General features: G+C 46.4%; 1 protein-coding gene across 2 annotated transcripts in view; it reads left to right on the top strand.

Moving 5' to 3' along the window:
- LOC143817478 (protein sel-1 homolog 3-like) overlaps positions 1 to 18,654 on the top strand; it is a 142,270-nt gene extending 123,616 nt beyond the window's left edge. Inside the window, exons 15-23 of one of the 2 annotated variants that reach the window (XM_077298918.1) lie at positions 4,445 to 4,618; positions 6,406 to 6,533; positions 9,283 to 9,366; positions 9,470 to 9,560; positions 10,003 to 10,090; positions 11,848 to 11,957; positions 12,733 to 12,860; positions 15,142 to 15,244; positions 17,364 to 18,654. In XM_077298918.1, coding sequence (XP_077155033.1) covers positions 4,445 to 4,618; positions 6,406 to 6,533; positions 9,283 to 9,366; positions 9,470 to 9,560; positions 10,003 to 10,090; positions 11,848 to 11,957; positions 12,733 to 12,860; positions 15,142 to 15,244; positions 17,364 to 17,465 — 1,008 coding nt within the window. In that variant the 3' untranslated portion in view covers positions 17,466 to 18,654. The remainder of the gene's footprint in view (positions 1 to 4,444; positions 4,619 to 6,405; positions 6,534 to 9,282; positions 9,367 to 9,469; positions 9,561 to 10,002; positions 10,091 to 11,847; positions 11,958 to 12,732; positions 12,861 to 15,141; positions 15,245 to 17,363) is intronic. The other variant, XM_077298919.1, reaches the window with a different exon arrangement.
- The last annotated feature ends 1,573 nt before the right edge of the window (positions 18,655 to 20,227 follow it).

The following is a 20,227-nucleotide window of genomic DNA, read 5'->3' as shown; positions in this document are numbered from 1 at the left end:
ACTTTCTAGAAAAGAAAGCACATGGCTTCATCACAGAGCCATCCGAACTTCTCTGAGACAAAACAGCCCCTGCTCCAATCTCAGAAGCATCAACCTCAACCTGAAAAGGGAGCGAAACATCTAGCTGACACAACACAGGGGCCGAAGAAAAACGACGTTTCAGTTCCTGAAACGCCTCAACGGCCGCAGAGGACCAGTTCACCACATCCGCTCCTTTCTTGGTCAAATCAGTTAGTGGTTTAACAACACTAGAAAAATTAGCGATAAAGCGACGGTAGAAATTCGCAAAGCCCAGGAATTTCTGAAGGCTCTTCACAGATGTAGGCCGAGTCCAATCATAAATAGCTTGGACTTTAACTGGATCCATCTCGATAGTAGAAGGGGAAAAAATGAAGCCCAAAAAGGAAACCTTCTGAACTCCGAAGAGACATTTAGACCCCTTTACAAACAAGGAATTAGCATGAAGGACTTGAAACACCATTCTGACCTGCCTCACATGAGACTCCCAATCATCCGAAAAGACCAAAATATCATCCAAATATACTATCATGAATCTATCCAGATACTTTCGGAAGATGTCATGCATAAAGGACTGGAACACAGATGGCGCATTAGAAAGCCCGAATGGCATCACCAGATACTCAAAATGGCCCTCGGGCGTATTAAACGCGGTTTTCCATTCATCGCCCCGCTTAATACGCACAAGATTATACGCCCCTCGAAGATCTATCTTGGTAAACCAACTAGCCCCCTTAATCTGAGCAAACAAATCAGACAATAGAGGCAAAGGGTACTGAAATTTGACCGTGATTTTATTAAGAAGGCGGTAATCTATACAAGGTCTCAGAGGACCATCCTTCTTGGCCACAAAAAAGAACCCTGCTCCTAACGGTGATGACGACGGGCGTATATGCCCTTTCTCCAAGGACTCCTTTATATAACTACGCATAGCGGCGTGTTCTGGCACAGATAAATTGAAAAGTCGGCCCTTAGGAAACTTACTACCAGGAATCAAATTAATAGCACGATCACAATCCCTATGAGGAGGCAGGGCACTGGACTTGGACTCATCAAATACATCCTGGTAATCCGACAAAAACTCAGGTACTTCAGAAGGAGTGGAAGAAGAAATAGATAACACTGGAACATCACCATGGACCCCTTGACAACCCCAACTGGACACAGACATTGATTTCCAGTCCAATACTGGATTATGGACCTGTAGCCATGGCAAACCCAACACAACCACATCATGCAAATTATGCAACACCAAAAAGCGAATATCTTCCCGATGTGCAGGAGCCATGCACATGGTCAACTGGGTCCAATACTGAGGCTTATTCTTGGCCAAAGGCGTGGCATCGATTCCCCTTAATGGAATAGGATGCTGCAAGGGCTCCAAGAAAAAACCACAGCGCCTGGCATACTCCAAGTCCATCAAATTCAGGGCTGCGCCTGAATCCACAAACGCCATAACAGAATAGGATGACAAAGAGCAAATCAGAGTAACGGATAAGAGAAATTTAGGCTGTATAGTACCAATGGTGACAGACTTAGCGGACCGCTTAGTGCGCTTAGTTAGGACAATCTGAGATAGTATGAGTAGAGTCACCACAGTAAAAACACAGCCCATTCTGACGTCTATGTTCCTGCCGTTCAGCTCTGGTCAAAGTCCTATCACATTGCATAGGCTCAGGCCTCTGCTCAGAGGATACCGCCAAATGGTGCACAGTTTTGCGCTCACGTAAGCGCCGATCGATCTGTATGGCCAAGGACATTGATTCATTCAGACCAGCAGGCGTGGGGAACCCCACCATAACATCCTTAAGGGCTTCAGAAAGACCCTTTCTGAAAATCGCTGCCAGGGCACACTCATTCCACTGAGTAAGCACAGACCACTTTCTAAACTTCTGACAATACATTTCAGCATCATCCTGACCCTGACATAGAGCCAGCAAGATTTTCTCTGCCTGATCCACAGAATTTGGTTCGTCATAGAGCAATCCAAGCGCCAGAAAAAACGCATCTACATTAAGCAATGCAGGATCTCCTGGCGCAAGGGAGAATGCCCAGTCTTGAGGGTCGCCACGCAACAAAGAAATAATAATCTTTACTTGCTGACTAGGGTCACCAGAGGAGCGAGGTTTCAGAGCAAGAAACAGTTTACAATTATTCTTGAAATTCAGAAACTTAGATCTATCCCCAGAAAACAAATCAGGAATTGGTATTCTAGGCTCTAACATAGGATTCTGAACTACATAATCCTGAATGCTTTGTACCCGTGCAGTGAGATGATCCACACAAGAGGACAGACCTTGAATGTCCATATCTACACCTGATTCCTGAACCACCCAAGGGTTAAGGGGAAAAGAAAGGCAGAGCACACTACAGAGAAAAAAAATGGTCTCAATGCATCTCAATAGAGGGATAAGAGAAGTTCTAACACTTTTGGCCGGCTGTACTGTTATGGACCTGGTGGTTAGGAGAACCTGGACTGACCTGATAGTCAAACTGCAAAATAGGACGAGCTCTGGGAAGTGGGAGCTCTGCTGACCGCAACCCTAATCCTATTATCACACACACTAGAATTAGCCGTGGATCGTGCCTGACTCTGCCTAGACGACTCTTCACAGCCTGAGAGGTAACTACCCCTAAAGAGAAACAAAGCCTCACTTGCCTCAGAGAAATTTCCCAAAGGAAAAGGCAGCCCCCACATATATTAACTGTGAGTTAAGAGGAAGGTACAAACACAGAGATGAAAACAGGTTTTTTAGCAAAGGAGGCCAGTCTTACTAAATAGACAGAGTATAGATAAAGGGATCTTTGCGGTCATCACAAAAATCTACAAAAGCCACACAGAGAGTGCAAAAAGACCCCCGCACCGACTCACGGTGCGGTGGCGCCCCTCTGCCACCCATAGCTTCCAGCTAGCAAAACAAAATCATGATTACCCGCTGGACAGAAAATAAACAGGTACTAAGGAATATATTCAGTACACAAATGAACAACAAATGAGCTTAACAGGGACTTAGCTTCTGTTGAAGTAAACAGGACATCAGAAGGATCCAAGAGAGATCTGAACCAGTACTGATACATTGACAGCCGGCATCAAGTAATGATCTGAGCGGAGTTAAATAGAGGAACCAGCCCAGTCCTAAACGATGCAGCTGAGGAAGCCACTTCCAGACCAGCAGCTCCACTTTCAGCCACCAGAGGGAGTCCACGGACAGAACTCACAGAAGTACCATTCCTGACCACCGGAGGGAGTTCGAGAACGGAGTTCACAACAGCAGGCACAGCTCCGTGTCCTTCTGTCTAGGCCTCTCACAGGCTCCCACCCGACAGGGACCAACTACCTGAGCAAAGCTCAGCCAGCAACTGCCTAACTTCTTCCCCAGGCCACCAGTTTTACCTAAGTGTGAAGAGTGCCCTAATAAATAGGAGCATAGCTCCCCCTGGTGGACTGGAGTATGAAATATGTTGCATGTTTGTGAAACCTGGATTCAGCTGTCCTTCTTTGCCTCCAAACATAACATCACTCCCCCCTAGAGGAAAATGATATTACTGCAACGACCAGGACCCTGGGGCGCTGCAATACTAACTTATACTTCTGAGCTTGTGACATCACTAAAGGGCTGGATAATGATATGCACTAAAGCCACACCCTGCTCACACGCTAGTTTCAAGTTACCCAGTGTTGCTGCTCTAGGCTTTGCCTTTGGGTGGAGGAATGCAGGGGAGGGAAGGAGGGTCGCATCTGCATTGTGTGTGTGTAGAAAGCCATGTTCTTCTAAACTCACAATATAATATGGCATTTTTGGCATTATCATCACAACTTCAGTGATACATTTGTATTAGAGCCAGTGAAGAAGCTTTCAGCAAAACGTAGTTTAGTCTTGTCGTATGTCTCACTATGTGCACACTGCTAGATGGTGAGCTGCTCTTTTTCTGCATCTGGTCATTTACTTTATCAACCCTTGGCCCTAACTCTCAATATATAAAAAAAAGTGGCACTCTGTCGTACTAAAGCATGTCAATGGGAAATATATGAAATATGAATAGGAATACTGCTTCTGAATACTAGGAAGAAATGAGACGCATTGCACATGATTTGGCCAATTCATGCCTGCCCAGCAACCAACGTCAAGGTTTTTGGATATTTTATATGGGGGTAGCTGCTCCTGGTATGCACCTATTCACACTAGCTTGGATGTGCCAGTCAGTCTCCTGTTATTTCTAACTCTCAATATGGCTAGGATTTATTAATCCAGTTGACCCACTGTATATGTGGCCTTTTACCGCTGCGGACGATCCTTCCACACTGTCGTTTCACTTTGTGGCAGATTTTGTGATGAGCATAAAGCATCGTTTCAGTTAGTAAATCTTGGTCTGATATTTGTGTGAAAGTTCAGGTGGACATTTCCATGACTTCTCTTCTTGGCAGGACTTTGTTCCTGCGCTAAACAGTCTCGGCTGGTATTACGAACAGTTTGAGAAGGATTACGAAAAAGCCGTGGAGTTCTGGCAGCGAGCCGATAAACTTGGAAATCCCGAGGCTCCATTCAACCTGGGAATTTTGAACTATTATGGCCTGATTCCTGGGAAACCTCAGAACCACGTGAGTTATGATTTCCCTCCTATTAGACCCAGATGTCTATAACACGTCCATCATCTCTCCAGAGGGCTGAGGCACATAACGGCAGAATTAGATTTGCACTCCTTTATAGCATGATAATATTGTATCAGCTTGTGCAGTAGCCGCCTGGCACTGAGCACCATTCCACTAGATTAGTGCATTGCATAAGAAAGGAAGGAGGGCACTCACAGATCTGAAGCTTGACTTTACTTTATTAAATGTTCATTAAAACATCATGGCCAGGAGAGTAAACAAGGAGCTCCTGTGAGCAGTGTGAAGACGATGGCCGTTTTGCGCTCTCACTGCGCTTCCACGGGTCTGTATGTGGAAGGACGCTGGGAGGGAAGATCATATGCTCCGGCCACGGCATACTCCTCCCATTCCCGGTTCCTCCCACCTGGCCATGAGATACAAATCACAACAAAACATTAAAACATGATTAAAACTGTGTAAAGCACCCATAGATCTTATATTTCAAATAATATAACCAGCACAAATATTTAAAGTATAAGATCTATGATTTGTATCTCATGGCCAGGTGGGAGGAACCGGGAATGGGAGGAGTATGCCGTGGCCGGAGCATATGATCTTCCTTCCCGGCATCCTTCCACATACAGACCCGTGGAAGCGCAGTGAGAGCGCGAAACGGCCGTCGTCTTCACACTGCTCACATGAGCTCCTTGTTTACTCTCCCGGCCATGATGTTTTAATGAACATTTAATAAAGTAAAGTCAAGCTTCAGATCGGTGAGTGCCCTCCTTCCTTTCTTATGCAATGCACTGATTTTCATGTGATTTCTGGAGGAGCACCCGGTAGCTTATGGTGGAATTTGGACTGCTTTTCTGTATGAAAGCACTTGATGTGCACAGAGGCTGAAGGTCTCCAAGTGGAAGGTAGTGCCGTCCCTCTTTTTTTGTTTTGTCAAAGACCATTCCACTAGATATTTATGGTAGTACTCAATGGTCCTAAATCTTGTAGTCTTGCAGAGCATAAGGACAGGGTGAGTGCCACCATGAGACATGGCATTAACCCCTGGGCTGCAGGCATCCCAGGGTGAGAACCTAATGCCCCATATTTCTTAAGGCTGAATCTCCACTTTCGATAAGTTTCCCGGTTTTCTTTGATTTTCGGATACATTGTAGTCTCTTCTCCAAGTCTACGGTTCAGTGCAAAATCGTGATTTCCTGTTGCTACGTGGGAGCTGACATGATGGTTATACATGACGGGTCACATGACTGACATGGGGGTGGAGCCAAACCTCTGCTCAGTCCTAAAGCAGCAAGCAGAATTTTGAATACAGCTCTGGATGTGAAAAGATGAAATAAATGTAACCCCTTCGTGGCAGATCGATTTTTTATTTTTTTTTTTCTTGCTTTTTCCAGTAGTTATAAGTTTTTCATTAATTTGTAATCACAGCCTGAAGATGGAGCGTTGAATTTTTATTAATACAGTTTTGTGGTGTATATGAGGCTTTGATCACAGCTCCGGGGACCACCCATACGCCCCCACATGCTCCATGATGGATATGTACATCAAGAGTTAATTACCTTAAAATAGGTACACGAAAAGGGAAGAAAAGACTTTGCAGAATTCCTAAACTCGACATGTGACATTAGACTGATAAGTCGGGGGTCCCACTAGACATAATCTGGCATTTTATGTTTGTGACCCCGGGTGGTACGTGGGTTCATCGGCCTCCTGTAGACTCGTGTTTGCATGGTTGTGTCTGGGTCTCCTCTCGCGGTTACTGATGGTCACACTCTGCTCAGTCTGCAGCGTACTTTTACTACCTGCGCTCAGCTCTCCGAGGCCACATAGATGCAGCTGTGCACCTCTCCACCTTCTGGATGGAGGGACTTCCGGAGGTCGTGGATCGCCTGCCGTATGACGCTGTGATGTAAGTACGATATCATACAGGGGCTTCTTCAGGATCTTCAGCTTTAGGCCTTCATGTCATGATGATCCCGACATTCTCATTGTGCCCTAAATCACCAGAGCGAGAATGACCCTGATTAGTCTCCTCCACTCACTCGCAAGGATCTGGTCCCTCCTTCTTCTCTGATTGGGTGACATGAACACTATTACTTAGATTCCCAGGCTGTGATTGGCTGGCTGTCTACACACGTGGTCAAAATTGTTGGTGCCCCTCGTTTAATGACAGAAAGACCCACAATGGTCACAGAAATAACTTGAATCTGACAAAAGTAATAATAAATAAAAGATCTATGAAAATGAACAAATGGAAGTCAGACATTGCTCTTCAGCCACGCTTCCACAGAATTGAAAAAAAAAAAACTCATGAAATCAACCTGGACAGAAATTATGGCACCCCTGTGAATAATGAGACAAAAGGGACATGTTAGATCGCGGTGTGTCCACTAACTCATCATCACAGGGGTCTACAATCCTGGAGTCAGTGAGTGGCCGGTATATAGGGCTACAGATCCTCACTGTGCTGTGTGGTGACATAGTGTGTATCGCACTCAACATGGACCAGAGGAAGCGAAGAAAAGAGTTGTCTCAGGAGATTAGAGAGAAAATTATAGACAAACATGTTAAAGGTAAAAGTTATAAGATCATCTCATATAAGAAAAGAACACTGTCCCTACTGTGAAACATGGAGGAGGCTCTGTTATGTTCTGGGGCTGCTTTGCTGTATCTGGCACAGGTGTCTAGAATCTGTGCAGGGTACAATGAAATCTCAAGACTAACAAGAGATTCTAGAGAGAAATGTGCTGCCCAGTGTCAGAAAGCTTGGTCTCAGATGCAGGTCATGGATCTTGCAACAGGATAATGACCCAAAACACACAGCTAAAAACACCCAAGAATGGTTAAGAGGAAAACATTGGACTATTCTGAAGTGGCCTTCTATGATCCCTGACCTAAATCGTATTGAGCATCTATGGAAAGAGCTGAAACATGTCGTCTGGAAGAGGCAACCTTCAGACACGAGACAACTGGAGCAGTTTGCTCTTGAGGAGTGGGCCAAAATACCTGTAGAGAGGAGCAGAAGTCTCATTGACAGTTACAGGAATCATCTGATTGCAGCGATTGCCTCAAAAGGTTGTTGTCACAAAGTGACTGTCCTAGCGTGACACGACCCGACAAGTGGCTGGTCACAAAATGGCTAAACACACACAAGGGTACACCGGGGACACTTTAACAACGGTGGGCCCTGCGATAGGGAAATGGACACCTCCTGCACTTTCCTAAGGATGTGCCCTAATCTTCCTGACGTCCCTGTACAGGTTCTTTCAACCTGTCGCCGAGCTGGATACCTAAGCCCTCACTTGCCCTGCACCTATCCCTGGGTAGGGAATTGGCAGGTGAGAGCTCTGGTCCCACCGCTGCACTAATAAACACAGGGGAAGTTACACAACAAAGGGACAAAGAAACAATAGCACCACACTTCGCTTTCTCTGCGGCAGTGCACCGAACAGCAGAGTAAGGCACCAGTCAGCTGATGCACCAGGTGACCTTATGAAGGATGGTGGGAGTGGTGACCAACATCAGCTGACCCAGCAGCAATGCAATGACACCAGTGGCCACCGGGGGAGGAAAACTGAATTAACCCAAAATGACCAGAAAGGAAAAAAGGTTTTAATCAGAGGGAAACCAGATCTGCCACAGATCCAAACCTGGATCGTGACAGCTGTGCAGCAAAATATTAAGTTAAGGGTCCCATCATTTCTGTCCAGGCCGATTTCATGAGGTTTATTTTTTTAAAATTCTGTGGAAGCATGGTGGAAAAGCAATGTCTGACTTTCATTTGCTCATTTTCATAGATCTTTTATTTATTATTACTTTTGTCATCAGATTCAAGTTATTTCTGTGACCATTGTGGGTTTTTCTGTCATTAAACGAGGGGGACTTTGACCATGTGTGTATTCGAGGGTTCACAGGTCACACCAGGTCATTCTCAAAGTTTTTAGCGCTCCGAAGAAGAACAATATGTTACCCCTATCACAGCACAATATCTAAGGGGGCCTAAATAAGCCCAAATCACGGTGATCCCTATCCCCTCATTGTTTTCTTCTTCACTTGGGGAGATGACAGAGTGAGAATGATCCTGGATGTTCTCATCAACTCAATCACAGAACGGATCTGACCCCTCCCTCTTCTCTGATTGGATGACATGAGTGCCAGCGCCTAGATTCCCATGCTGTGATTGGCTGGCTGACTATGTGAGGGTCACACCAGGTAATTCTCATGAAGAGCAATAATGAGAATGACCCCCAGATATTACCCCATCATAGTACAATATCTAAGGAGGCATAAATAAGCAGAAATCATGGTGATCCCTATGTCATGGGGATCCATATTCCCTCATTGTTTCCTACCTCACGTGTGCAGACGACTGAGTGAGAATGACCCTGATTAGTCTCCTCCGCTCACTCACAAGGATCTGCCCTCCTTCTTCTCTGATTGGGTGAGATGAGCACTATTACTTAGATTCCCATGCTGTGATTGGCTGTCTATATGAGGGTGCACGGGTCACACCAGGTCATTCTCATGACGTTTTATAGGCCTTGAAGCAGAATGAGTGACCCCCAGTTATCACCACTTCCACAGTCCAATGTCTAAGGGGGAACCAGTGTTTAAAAAAAGTCAGAAGCAACAACACATATTTCTTCTTATTCCATCAGGTGGACTAAATGGGCCGGAGAGCAGAACGGGTACCTGGGGGCCACAGTGCGGAAAGCCCTGGACAGTTACCTCCAAAACTCCTGGTGAGGGTCCTCGTGCCTTCCAGCGTCTCCTTCTCGTAGGAGCATTGGAGGGTTATAACTCTCATCATCCTGACGGGTCTCCTGATACCCCATTGTCTTCTAGGCCCGGGGCCCTCCTCCATTACATCGAGGCCGCAGAGGCTGGATTTGAGATCGCTCAGTTCAATGCAGCCTTCATCTGCGAGGACGACCCTGTGAGTACATGATACTCCCCTGGTAGCCACCTTACATCGAGCCCCCTCCTATGTACAGGGGCCGGCTGTGATCCCGCTATGGGGGCCCTCAATGTATCAGTCTAGACAAACCTATGGGAGCAAAGCCCATCCTGATCTATACTGATACATTGTAACGAGGCCATGAGCTGTGTGCAGGACTAGGTCAGGATTCACTAGAGATGTAACCAGGGGCTCCGGGGCCCAATGCCAATTCTGTACCCGGCCCCGCAGCTGCCACCTATAATACTGAGGCTTTCATCCAGTGTCAGGACACAGCGCCCCCTGCAGCTCTGCCCCTGTATAAAGGTTTCCATTCACTAGTAGCAAGCAGAGGTGCTATGTAGGGAGAGGATGTAGAAAATCTCCTTACATAGGACTGCATGTCCTGCACTAATGCCTATATTCACACACTGCGCTGTAGGATGGATTGGTCAGCCACTTCGTGCAGATTGACTGTGTGTGGAAATATTACAACCTATCGACGCAGAGCGACCAACCCCCTTCGTACGGTGAGTATAATCCCTGGCGTACAGTGAGTACATTCCCCGGCGTACAGTGAGTACATTCCCCCGGCGTACGGTGAGTACATTCCCCGGCATACGGTGAGTACATTCCCCGGCGTACGGTGAGTACATTCCCCAGCGTGTGTGAGTACATTCCCTGGCGTACGGTGAGTACATTCCCCGGCGTACGGTGAGTACATTCCCCGGCGTACGGTGAGTACATTCCCCGGTGTACGGTGAGTACATTCAACGGCATACAGTGAGTACATTCCCCCGGCGTACGGTGAGTACATTCCCCGGCGTACGGTGAGTATAACCCTCGGCGTACGGTGAGTACATTCCCCGGCGTACGGTGAGTATAACCCTCGGCGTACGGTGAGTACATTCCCCGGCGTACGGTGAGTATAACCCTCGGCGTACGGTGAGTACATTCCCCCGGCGTACGGTGAGTACATTCCCCCGGCGTACGGTGAGTATATTCCCCGGCGTACGGTGAGTATAACCCTCGGCGTACGGTGAGTACATTCCCCGGCGTACGGTGAGTACATTCCCCGGTGTACGGTGAGTACATTCCCCCGGCATACGGTGAGTACATTCCCCCGGCGTACGGTGAGTACATTCCCCGGCGTACGGTGAGTATAACCCTCGGCGTACGGTGAGTACATTCCCCGGCGTACGGTGAGTATAACCCTCGGCGTACGGTGAGTACATTCCCCCGGCGTACGGTGAGTACATTCCCCCGGCGTACGGTGAGTACATTCCCCGGCGTACGGTGAGTACATTCCCCAGCGTGTGTGAGTACATTCCCCGGCGTACGGTGAGTACATTCCCCGGCATACGGTGAGTACATTCCCCAGCGTACGGTGAGTACATTCCCCCGGTGTACGGTGAGTACATTCCCCCGGTGTACGGTGAGTACATTCCCCCGGCGTACGGTGAGTACATTCCCCCGGTGTACGGTGAGTACATTCCCCAGCGTACGGTGAGTACATTCCCCAGCGTACGGTGAGTACATTCCCCAGCGTACGGTGAGTACATTCCCCAGCGTACGGTGAGTACATTCCCCGGCGTACGGTGAGTACATTCCCCGGCGTACGGTGAGTACATTCCCCGGTGTACGGTGAGTACATTCCCCGCCGTATGGTGAGTACATTCCCCCGGTGTACGGTGAGTACCTTCCCCGGCGTACGGTGAGTATAACCCCCTGTGTACAGTGAGTACATTCCCTGGCGTACGGTGAGTACATTCCCCGGCGTACGTGAGTACATTCCCCCGGCGTACGGTGAGTACATTCCCCCTGGCGTACGGTGAGTACAATCCCCGGCGTACGGTGAGTACCCGGCGTACGGTGAGTACATTCCCCCGGCGTACGGTGAGTACATTCTCCGGCGTACGGTGAGTACATTCCCCAGCGTACGGTGAGTACATTCCCCAGCGTACGGTGAGTACATTCCCCGGTGTACGGTGAGTACATTGCCCCAGCGTACGGTGAGTACATTCCCCAGCGTACGGTGAGTACATTCCCCGGCGTACGGTGAGTACATTCCCCGGCGTACGGTGAGTACATTCCCCGGCGTACGGTGAGTACATTCCCCAGCGTACGGTGAGTACATTCCCCAGCGTACGGTGAGTACATTCCCCAGCGTACGGTGAGTACATTCCCCGGCGTACGGTGAGTACATTCCCCAGCGTACGGTGAGTACATTCCCCGGCGTCCGGTGAGCATATCCCGCCGTGCACTCATCGCTGTTCTCCTCCTGCAGCTCAGATAAAGATGGGGGATCTGTTCTATGCATCGCATATCAGAAGAAAGAGGAACGTGGCGGCAGCAGTGGAGATGTACACAGCCGCAGCGCTGCAGAAAGACCCGCAGGTACGAGCTGCGCCCTGTGCACCCTCTAGTGTTCAATCACCTGCAGTCCTAAGTAACACCACAAATAGCAGTGATAACTCTGACTACAGATAATGTAGTAGATGTCACCTGCAGTCCTATGTAACACCACAGATAACACAGTGATATCTCTGAGTACAGATAATGTAGTAGATGTCACCTGCAGTCCCATGTAACACCACAGATAACAGTGATAACTCTGAGTACAGATAATGTAGTAGATGTTACCTGCAGTCCCATGTAACACCACAGATAACACAGTGATAACTCTCTGAGTACAGATAATGTAGTAGATGTCACCTGCAGTCCTATGTAACACCACAGATAACACAGTGATACCTCTCTGAGTACAGATAATGTAGTAGATGTCACCTGCAGTCCTATGTAACACCACAGGTAACACAGTGATAACTCTCTGAGTACAGGTAATGTAGTAGATGTCACCTGCAGTCCTATGTAACACCACAGGTAACACAGTGATAACTCTCTGAGTGCAGGTAATGTAGTAGATGTCACCTGCAGTCCTATGTAACCCCACAGATAACACAGTGATAACTCTCTGAGTGCAGGTACTGTAGTAGATGTCACCTGCAGTCCTATGTAACACCACAGGTAACACAGTGATAACTCTCTGAGCACAGGTACTATAGTAGATGTCACCTGCAGTCCTATGTAACCCCACAGATAACACATAGTGACAGTAGAGGTAATGTAATTTGGGGTCCGTGTCTGATACTGACATATTTGGTGGTTTCAGGGTCTCTATAATTTGGGGGTCTTGGTAGAAGAAGGCGTCTCGCTTCCCAGTTTAACCCTTCGTCAGCTGGGATTGAACAGCTCTGTGTCTCGCAGTAATTACTCCGTGGTTATGGAGCTTTACAGGAGGTGAGAAAATTGTACATGTGGGAGGAGCATAAGTGTGAAGATTCTCTCCTGTTACAGCAGGGGGTCACATATTTTCTGTTTGTCACATTTTGTCATTTTCTCCATTATCGGCTTCTTCCTTTCTTCACTACATTAGGACTCGGCGATGACCAGATGAGTCATGAATCTAATTATTTCCTCATACTTTACACTGCAGCTTTGCTTTATTAGGAGACATCTATGATCAGTAACTCCAGTGTAGTTGTCCTTTCTGCCTTGCTTTGTTCATGGCTCAGACTGTTACCCTGTCTCTCCCCCATGCTTTACCCTGCAAAGCTGCTTGCCTATACACTCCCTGACTGAAGTTATGTCGCTTATCCATGTTATGTAAATAAAAGCTTATAACCTGACGTTAAATTCATCCATTGGTTGTATAAATTATTCTTTTGAAAGCTGAAACCCTCCGAAATGTGGTTCAGGTTAAGAAAATTAATTGGCATCAATGCAGAAATATTGATCAGTTAATGGACACAGAATGGTCAGATTTTGGCAAGACAAAAGTTTTGTCACCTGGTCATATAATGCACCCAATCCTAGTTTACATCCTCACCTGTGCTCAGTAAATGATCGGTTAATTTGTGTGTGTATAAAAAGAAACCCCGCTCCCCAGACCTTCACTTGGACTGCAACTTGAGCTCTGACAACATGACAAAAATCCACTCTGCGACCAAAGCCTGGATTATCAAGAGGCTGAAGACCAGATCCACTGCAGAGGTGGCTGGCACCTTTAATGTGTCTCAGTGTCAAGTACAAAGAATTAAAAAAAGATTTGAAGAGACTGGAGATGTGTTTGACAAGCCCAGGTCCGGCAGATCCCGCAAGACAACTGCTCAGGAGGAACGTTTGTTGGTTAGAAAATCCAAAGCAAGCCCCTCTTCCACCGCAGCAGAGCTCCAACAGGCCTGGTCGCCTCAAGTCCCTGTGTCAACTAGAACAGTTTGTAGGATTCTGTCTCGAAATGGCCTCCATAGTCGAATCAGTGCCTAGAAGCCAGCACTAAACAAAAGGCAAATAAAAAACCGTGTGGCATTTGCAAAGTCCCACAGCCTGCTAAATAGATGGACGCTGGAACAGTGGCAGAAGGTGGATTTCTCTGATGAATCTTCAGTAGAATTACACCACAGCCACGGCAAATACTGCAGGAGACCTACTGGAGCCCTTATGGATCCAAAATACACCCAGAAAACAGTTACATTTGGTGGTGGAAAGATCATGGTCTGGGGTTACATTCAGTATGGGGGGTGCAAAACATTTGCAAGGTGAAAGGCAATATCAATAGCCTAAAATATCAAGCAGTATTAGCTACCTCTTATATTCCAACTCATAAAAGGGGTCACATTCTGCAGCAGGATGGTGCTCCATCTCATACATCCATCTCTACAACAAAGTTCCTCCAGGCAATAAAGACCAAGGTGCTCAAGGACTGGCAAGCCCAGTCACCAGACATGAACATCATTGAGCATGTTGGGGTAGGATGAAAGAGGAAGCTTGGAAGACAAAACCAAAGAATCTAGATGAACTCTGGGAGGCATGTAACACCGCATTCTGTGCTATTCCTGATGACTTCATTAATAAATTGTATGAATCATTGTTGATCCGCATGGATGCAGTCCTTCGAGCTCATGGAAGTCACACAAAACATTAAATATGACTCTAATAGCACCACAACTTCATTCATCAATGTTCTGCAACATTTATTTGTATTTTAAGTTAATTATTTGTTTGAATATCACATTACTTTCTGTGGGCGACAAAACTTTTGTCTTGCCAAAATCTGACCATTCTGTGTCCATTAACTAATCAATATTTCTGCATTGATGCCAATTTATTTTCTTAACCTAAACCACATTTCGGAGGGTTTCAGCTTTCAAAAGAATAATGTATACAACCAATGGATGAATTTAACGTCAGGTTATAAGCTTTTATTTACATAACATGGATAAGCGACATGACTTCTGTCAGGGAGTGTATTGGCTCCTGTGCACAAGCAGAAGCTCAGCAGTCAGTGCATGGAGAGGAGAAGATTATCAGGCACCTGCTGTAAGTAGACTGAAGGGCGGGGCTATAATACGAGGGAGGGGCTTATATGAGTGGAGGAGCTCACTGTAGGTTAGTCCTGTTGACCCTTTTTCAGGTACCTCAGTAGAGATGACTGGTCCCCCTGCGGAGCTCTGCATTATGTGTCTCCCATTATGGAGCAGATACTTTCTATCATTAATTGCTCTGGACATTTCTTGTGTAGATGTCGAGATCATGAGCGGGAGGATTCCTACATTCCCTGCAGTCTGGCGCTCCTCAACACCCATCTCCAGTACATATGGACCTTCCACGGCTCTGTTCTGAAGGTACTTAGCATCCTCCTGTCAAACAAGGGCAAGATGAAGAAGATGGATGGAGACTTGTAACATCTGGTGTCCAGTGGGTGGGAAGTAGTGGCTTTTTGGTTACATCTTCATATGTCTAGTGTATGGGGATAGATAGTTTCTTGGTTATGGTTTCTGGTGTCCAGCAGGTGAGGAGAGGTGGGTTCTTCATTATGGTCTCTGGTGTCCAGTGGGTGGGAAGAGGTGGCTTCTTGGTTAGATATTCATGTGTCCATTGGGTGGTGACAGATAGGCTCTTGGTTGTGGCTTCTGGTGTCCAGTGGGTGGGGAGAGGTGGCTTCTTGGTTAGATATTCATGTATCCATTGGGTGGCGACAGGTGGGTTCTTGGTGATGGTCTCTGGTGTCCCGTGGGTGGGGAGAGGTGGCTTCTTGGTTAGATATTCATGTGTCCATTTGGTGGGGACAGGTGGGTTCTTGGTTATGGTCTCTGGTGTCCAGTGGGTGGGGAGAGGTGGCTTCTTGGTTAGATATTCATGTGTCCAATGGGTGGGGACAGGTGGGTTCTTGGTTATGGTCTCTGGTGTCCAGTGGGTGGGGAGAGGTGGCTTCTTGGTCAGATATTTATGTCTCCATTGGGTGGGCACAGGTGGGTTCTTCATTATGGTCTCTGGTGTCCAGTGGGTGGGGAGAGGTGGCTTCTTGGTTAGATATTCATGTGTCCATTGTGTGGCGACAGATAGGCTCTTGGTTGTGGCCTCTTGTGTCCAGTGGGTGGGGAGAGGTGGCTTCTTGGTTAGATATCCATGTGTCCATTGGGTGGGGACAGGTGGATTCTTGGCTGTGGCCTCTGGTGTCCAGTGGGTGGGGAGAGGTGGCTTCTTGGTTATGGCATTGGTGTTCAGTGGGTGGTGAAATGTAGCTTCTTTTTTAAGGTCTCTGGATGGGGAGAGGTGCTGGATTATTTATATCTTCATGTTTCCAGTGGGTGGAGGTAGGTGGCTTCATGGTTATGGTCTCTCGTGTCCACTTGGTGAACAAAAGGTTTTAATCTTAAATATTCAATAGTGGATGGAAGTTCTAATCTCTGGGGTTTAGTGATTGGATAGAGGTTATAATATCTAGGGTGCAGTGGTGGCTTCTCGGTTAAGTTCACTGGTACCAACGAGTGACTATAAGACTACTTTCCTCCGGTGGGCAGAGTGGTTGTTTTGTTGTTTATATTTTCTACGGTTCAGTGTGTGAAGAATGATGGCTTCTTGGTTATGTTCTTAGGTGTCCAGTGAGTGAGCATATTGTTATAATCTCCAGTGTCCATGAGGTGGAAAGTCATGGATAGGTTGCCATTTCCTGCAGCCAATGAATGGAAAGTAGTGAATTGTATTATCCCTCGTATCCAGTGGGTGGATAGAAGATCTATGGACACACTAGACACAAGAGATTACAGTCTGTGGTATCCAATGGGGTGGAGAGGTTATAATCTCCAGTATCAAGGAGATGGAGTGTGATCCTTTTTGCCAGTGGTTTAGGTTATGGTGCCTGGTGATGGGGGTCAATTTAGATATATTCTAGAACTTTTCAACATTTATCATTATTATGGATTCTGCTGATTTCCGTTGGATCCTCTTACAATCTTGGGTCTTAGGTCTCCAGAGGGTCACTTAATGGTAAATCTTGGGGAAATGAGGATTGGAAATGTTGGACTTCATGGTGCCTGATTCTTTGGGAAATTGCTATCAGACATGACTGTCTACATGACGGAAGGTGGAGAGAGGACAAATGTTTTCCCAACCACCCTATGTGTGTGAATTAATCCCCTATAAAGGGAAGAGTCAGACGGCAATACGACTCGGACCAGGATTGCAACGCGATGCTCACACTGGCCATCAGCTGTCCCGACCCGAGCGTGACAGTATGTATTTCTACGCAGCTGTCATGTTTGGATCAGGAGAGGAGAGCTGACGGCAAGACCCAGCAATGCATTACGATCCTAATCCGAGTTATACGGCTGTCTGATTCTCTCCTAAAACTCCCACTATGATGGTCACAACACCCTGACTATGCCACCCTGTTCTCCCTCCTAACAGCCTCATAAAACTAACCTCACTACATTCACCCATTCTCCGCTGGTTGTGTTGCAGTGCTCCAGTGCAGCTGCCATTGCAATTGTCACTGCTCTAAGTTTATTGACCATTTTTGGAAGAATACGGAATGTGGCTCAAAACCTCCAGCTGTCTGTGTGAGGAGCCCCAACATTCGAAAGAACTCATGAGGAGCCCTGATGTTAACAAGAACTTCTAGCTGTCAATGAAAAACTCCAACCTTCAAGAGAACCCCCAGATGTCCATATGAGGAGCCCTGATCTTCATGAGAACTTCCAGCTGTACATGAAGAGCCCTGACCTTCCCAAAACTCTTCAGTCCATGTGAGGATCCCTGTCCTTTGTGAGATCCTCCAGCTGTCCATAAGGAGCCCTCACTTTCCCAAGAACTTCTAACTCTCTATGAAAAGTCTCAACTTACAGTACATTAGAACCTCTATCTGTCAATAAAGTTCCCCGACTTTCACTAGAATCTCCATCGATCCATGTAAGGTGTCCTGTCCTTTACAAAGATTGCTAGGTGTGCAAGAGGAGCCCCAACCCTCCTGAGAACCTCCAACTTTTCATAAGGAGTCCTAACTGCACGAGAACCTCCAACTAACCATGAGTATCCCCAACCTTTAAAAGACCTTCCAGCAGTCCAAGAAGAGCCCCAATCTTCATGAGAACTTCCACATATCCATGAGAAGTATTGATCTTCACAAGAACCTCTTGGTTTTAATGAGGCTCCCCAATTATATTGAGAACCTCAGCTGGCTGTCCATGTGAGAAGCCCAAACCTTCATGTGAACCTCCAGCTGCCCGGGTGATGAGTTTAACCTTCACAAGCACCTCAGCATCTAGAGTCATGTAACTTTAGGACTGTTTGATGTGCTAGCACCGATGTCCACTGGGCCTTGGCTTTTACAGATGATGGGATCTAATGTTCCAGATGTGATGGCTAAATATTTATTGTATTATGTGTACTGAATATTGGATATGAGGAAGCAGGACGTCACCGGGTGCACCCCCTCCTGGGGCATATATGCCATATGTCCATAGGTAATGGACAGCCACATATAAAAAGTGTAATAGCTCCTACTGTCAGCCTCTGTGCACTTTTTCTTTAGCTGCCATATGCTAATAGATTACAATAAAACTGAGAGATTTGTGGGTCACTGATGGGGTGTGGACTTCACGTCGGCATTATGTCTCTCCACCAGATCCGTGCACCAGGGGGAATTATCCAGAAACACATCTAACTCCGGAGTAGGCAGCAGTCTGTGCATCACACCGTATCCTCTGCCCATCACATATGTGACCTTCATATTAAACCATTCCTCATAATTATTACACGTATAGTCCGATTCATTATTGCACTTACGGTATCCCTTTTTTTCTAGTTTTTGGTGTTTTTCACCTTTTTTAAATTTGTGCCATTTTTGAAGTCTATTTTATGTGTTCGCTTTTTTATTTTCATAATTTTGGGTTTCCAGATGTTTTCGTAATTTGCAGCTGTAAAAATAATTAGTTACCATTTTAACAGAATGTGCGACGTTTTGTAAAAAGCACGCAAAAAGGTTAAAGCCAAAACAGTATTTTTGATTTTGCATAAAATTCATGAACCACGTGCTCCTTTTTAAAGAATTTGGCACACAAAAATGTCAACGACTACCACAGGACAAAAAGAAGAAAACCGAAAACAAAACCCCACAACATCACAAAAAAGAAAAAATAATAAATAAAGCCGCACAGCCACTGTTGTATGAGCGAGGGACGTTTCGTTCACTGGCGGTGTGAATGAATAAGTGAGTACTCCTCAGAAATGTTGGCGGTGCTCGCAAGAAACAAAGTCTGTACAAATGTGTGAACCAAAGAGAAAAAAATGCGGCAGCACTCACCACTGCGGTGAAAAGACGATCCTTTATTCAGCAGTCAAGACTTGAAGACAACATCTTCACGGCAACGGGGGTGTGTACATGAAGGAAGAGGTGAGCAGGGAACGACGACGGTAACCGTTTCGCGCTGAGCGCAGCGCTTCTACGGGTCTGATGAGCTGGGAAGTGACGCCAGTAGAAATAGGTTGGTCAGATTGAACCATCCCACTCCCACTACACGCCCACTCCCCACGCTCCTCAAATGGAACATAAACAACACATTAAAAACACAACAATGTGAATATTAAAATCAAGAACAAGTACAAAAAAGCTCTGGAAAAGCTGATAAAGTGCATAGCAAATAACTATAAGTAGAAAATACCTTTGTCATATTACAATCTCATAGTCACATGACATATAGAAAAAAGAGCGACACTATGAATATTTTCTAATGAAACAAGGGGCCAGCTGAGCGATCATCCCTCCGAGACTAAAAATATAAATAGTATACAAAAACGCTAGAAGAAGGCTACAAAACCATTATAAGAAAACGGACATATCAATCTTATCATTGAAGCCAGACGGTCCTGCGGCTTTAGTCCGCATGATCCACTGTGCTTCTTGTCTGAGTAGGAACCTGTGTAAATCACCTCCTCGTGCGGATGGTGTTACCTTTTCAATCCCCGCGAACGTGAGGACCTCTGGTTTACCCTCATGCGTTTCTCGTACATGTTTGATGAATCTCGGTACCCCTTTACCAGTATGGATGGATCTGAGGTGCTCTCTAAAACGTATGAATAACTGGCGTTTCGTTTTGCCTATATAAAACCTCTTGCAAGGACAGAACATGACGTAAACGACATAGTCCATCCTGCAAGAGATAAATTGTTGGACCGTATGACTAATAGGACCAATATTCAGGGTCTGACCTATGATGTGACCGCTGCCAAAATTGCAGTGACCACAACGAAAATTTCCTTTTAAAGATGACCGTTCTAGCCAATTTCTCTGTGGGCCTAGTGTCTGATTATGGACCAATATGTCCCTG

The sequence above is a fragment of the Ranitomeya variabilis genome, chromosome 3, assembly GCF_051348905.1.
Source record: "Ranitomeya variabilis isolate aRanVar5 chromosome 3, aRanVar5.hap1, whole genome shotgun sequence".
NCBI classification, from domain to species: domain Eukaryota; kingdom Metazoa; phylum Chordata; class Amphibia; order Anura; family Dendrobatidae; genus Ranitomeya; species Ranitomeya variabilis.
Note: the sequence above shows the minus strand (reverse complement) of the source record. Positions and strands in the feature narration are given on the sequence as shown.